This window comes from Sinocyclocheilus anshuiensis, unplaced genomic scaffold (genome assembly GCF_001515605.1).
Source record: "Sinocyclocheilus anshuiensis isolate Anshui unplaced genomic scaffold, SAMN03320099.WGS_v1.1 scaffold261, whole genome shotgun sequence".
Classification (NCBI taxonomy): domain Eukaryota; kingdom Metazoa; phylum Chordata; class Actinopteri; order Cypriniformes; family Cyprinidae; genus Sinocyclocheilus; species Sinocyclocheilus anshuiensis.
Window position 1 is genome coordinate 1192692 of NW_015536515.1, and position 3322 is coordinate 1196013.

General features: G+C 35.9%; 1 protein-coding gene across 3 annotated transcripts in view; it reads right to left on the minus strand.

Annotated features, from left to right (window-relative positions):
• ahi1 (Abelson helper integration site 1) overlaps positions 1-3322 on the minus strand; it is a 16581-nt gene that overhangs the window by 3581 nt on the left and 9678 nt on the right. For all 3 annotated transcript variants that reach the window (XM_016491912.1, XM_016491908.1, XM_016491921.1), the window contains 6 exons: positions 2823-2941; positions 2089-2219; positions 1865-2005; positions 1561-1751; positions 1278-1320; positions 1157-1188 (listed from right to left, as the gene is read on the minus strand). In XM_016491912.1, coding sequence (XP_016347398.1) covers positions 1157-1188; positions 1278-1320; positions 1561-1751; positions 1865-2005; positions 2089-2219; positions 2823-2941 — 657 coding nt within the window. The remainder of the gene's footprint in view (positions 1-1156; positions 1189-1277; positions 1321-1560; positions 1752-1864; positions 2006-2088; positions 2220-2822; positions 2942-3322) is intronic.

Sequence of the window (3322 nt, forward strand, 5' to 3'; positions counted from 1 at the left end):
ATACTTTATTCTCAAATGATTAATGTTAACAACATCAGCATTGGTGACTATGAGTATAGTGTGTATTAGCGTGTAGGTTTCAATTTCTGCACAGTCTAATCTAATTGTCATACTCTTCGAATTTCATATTAAGAAATTCTTTTAACCCAAAAAGCAAATTATGCTCCCTTCGAACTGGTTTTCTTTAAAATACAAATCTTTGTAATCCCAGGCTATCTGTAATCAGAAGCACATTTAAAACTGGAATATAGTTTAATTTCATTCACGTGTTTCATAAACATATAATCCTTTCTGGATTACAATCCGCCATCAAAATGATACATTTAATTATTCCAGCTGCTGTGAGAAAAGGCTATCCACCTTTTTCTTGTCGTAAAAATGGGTGCGGCCATTTGTAAATTCTATGGGTCTGGCTTCCGGTCTCATCTGTGTCCACTCCGTCCAACTATTTTTAGCGGAACAAAATAGTTCGTTTTGCTGCTTGATATTGAAAGTTGGTGTGTCTTATATTATTTTAATGTATTATCTTAATTATGAACAAACTGGTTTGTAGTGCAAACAGTTTTACCGTTTACTGCACGTTGTTATTCTCCTCGTTATTTACCTATAGCGGCTAATGAACCTGAAGTCTCACCCATAGGCTTACTTCCGCGTTGAAGAAAAAGGTGGATAAGCGATCCACCACCTGCAGGATCCTCACATGCGATAGCCTACTAGCCGGGACAACTTCTTTATGTTTAGAGAAGTGACATGATGATGCAGTGCCATGCTCAAATTTCCCACAAAAAACCTACCTGTACCACTCAAATTACAAAACTTTATTATAAGATAACCGTTGTGAATCGGGCTAAAGTAAGGCGATAGTTTTGAACACTGGCTGGTTATGTACTTGCTCAAATATTGATTTCGGATCATTTTTAACCAATAAAAGTTACGGACTGCAGCTTTAAATATAAAGAAACATGAGTGATCTTGAACTAAATTTGGATATCACTAAACAGAACCTGCCAACTGCAATAAATCGGTTTGAGGAAGAATAATTTTACTACAACCAAAACAAGTACTGTTTGTGTCTTTAAACATAATTCAAGAAACTCTAAAACCTATTTTTCAGGTATAACTTTTATAGCAAAGTACAAAAGATACAAACATTCACCTCTAGGCTCCTTCCCAGATGAGACATACCACCTTTTAAAAAAAATAAAAACATGCACATGCATTAGAAATACATTTTATTTTCTTAATTTCAAATATGTATTATCATGTACATCACTTGCCTTGTTCATACATGTCCACAGCAGGGGAACTACGATGGGGCTCCTGCAAGAAAATAAAAGTATAACTGACTGATTATTGACTTAATTATAATGCTGGTAATAATCACCTACAATTTAATTAAATTGACTATTTTTGCTCTATTTGCTCTAATTTTCTGATATGGCCTTCAAAACCTTCAAGCTTTAAAACTACTTCAAACTTTCTGGTCATGCTTTGTCAAGGCAACATCAAAGTTTGTCTTGATTAAATTTTTATCTAATTAAATCTAATCTGAATTTTTACCAGTACAGAGTCTAGTTTCTGTTTGACCCGCTGCATCTTTAGAGACACACGAGCTGTGCTGGCGAATCGGTCCATGCTGGTGGCTGAAAGGGTCTGGAAGGTCATGACCTCTGATGAATTCCTGCCTGTCTTGCTGTCCAGATACTCTGACCGGCTCAAACCTCTCAAACTCTCCACCTCCATCTGAGCCACTGTGTACAAGCACAAAACACTCATCTTTTAAGAGAAAATGATCATGTGACTTGTGTTTCTAAATACTAATGAATCTGAATCAGTGGTTTCCTGAGTCATTTGGAGGACTCACCCTTCCGGTCAAACAGATAGAGATGGATGGGCTGGTTTTGGCCAAAGGAAGAGAAGGCCACCATGTTCTCATGAGGGTGGAAAGCTACAGCTCGAAGTGCAGATGAATAGCATAACTCAGAGTATACAGCAACCTGGTCATCTGCACAACAGATATCCAAATTCAACCTCCGCTTGGATTTTTCTTTGCATTCAAACTAAAGTGACTCAAAAGAATCTCCAAACCTGTCTCAGAGTTCCACACATACGCCAGTCCATCTTCACTGCCTGAAAAGATGAAGCTTCCGCAGGGAGTGAATGTGCTGTTGATTCGCTCCCTGTAGTTTGTGGCACCTATGTATTTCTTCACTGCAAGACTGGAAAACAATTGTTTGTTTTTAATAGATTTGATATTCAAGTTTATTCAATTCAAGTTTATTTGTATAGCGCTTTTCACGATACAAATCGTTGCAAAGCAACTTTACAGCAAATTAAGAAGAGGTGACTCAGTTAATGTACATATGGCAGAAATGTACGGAAAAATCAATTAAAGACGTAATCAAACAGACGATGAACACTATTAACAGCAATTATTATATGATGCAATCAAACTTATAGCAAAATGTGGTAGTTCTGTATGTTGTTTCAGGGTTGGCATCATCTGAGGTTCTCTGAGGGGTATATATTTGCATATTTGCATTTATTTCCCTTTATACCTGTACTCTCAACAAATGCACTGATTTATGTGCTTTTTAAAAAGTCAACATGAAAGTAAAATTGGCTCAGATTACTCTTAATACACCTTACTGCACATGATTCATCTGTGTAAATTATTAGTTCTGAAGTAAAAAATAAATGTAAATATTTGAATAATGAATTATTAATCTTGAATAAATAATACAATTTTCACCTAAATGTAATAGTATTACATTATGGTATTAAATAAATATTCAAATATTAATAAAAAGGTAGATATTTACATTCTCAAATCCATGACCCTTAAAACACTGTCTTTGGCATGAATTAAAAGCCGTCTTCCGTTTGGATGCACCTCTAATGAGTTGATGGGTACTCCATTCAGATCTGCCTCTTTAATTTCCTGTAGAGAAATATTAAACTTGCAAATTATTAAATTAGTTAAAATCATGATATCAAATTGTGATTTATGTAGCTCTTCTATGCAGTTTTTGAGTATCATTTGTGACCCTGGACCACAAAACCAGTCATAAGGGTGTGTCTGTGTCAGCCGCACCACAAGGATACACTGTTTTCTTTAAAATCACAGCGTAAATACACGTAGAAAATGTATCCTTGTTTTGTGGCTGACACAGAAGAGTGTACGCTGCTTGCGTTCAGCTCATATTCTCCAAAATGGCGCTACGGTGATGCGCAGAGACACAGAGGAGACAAATTGTTGAATAAAGTCGTTATTTTTGTTTTCTTCGCGTACAAAAAGTATTCTCGTCGCTTCATAACGTTA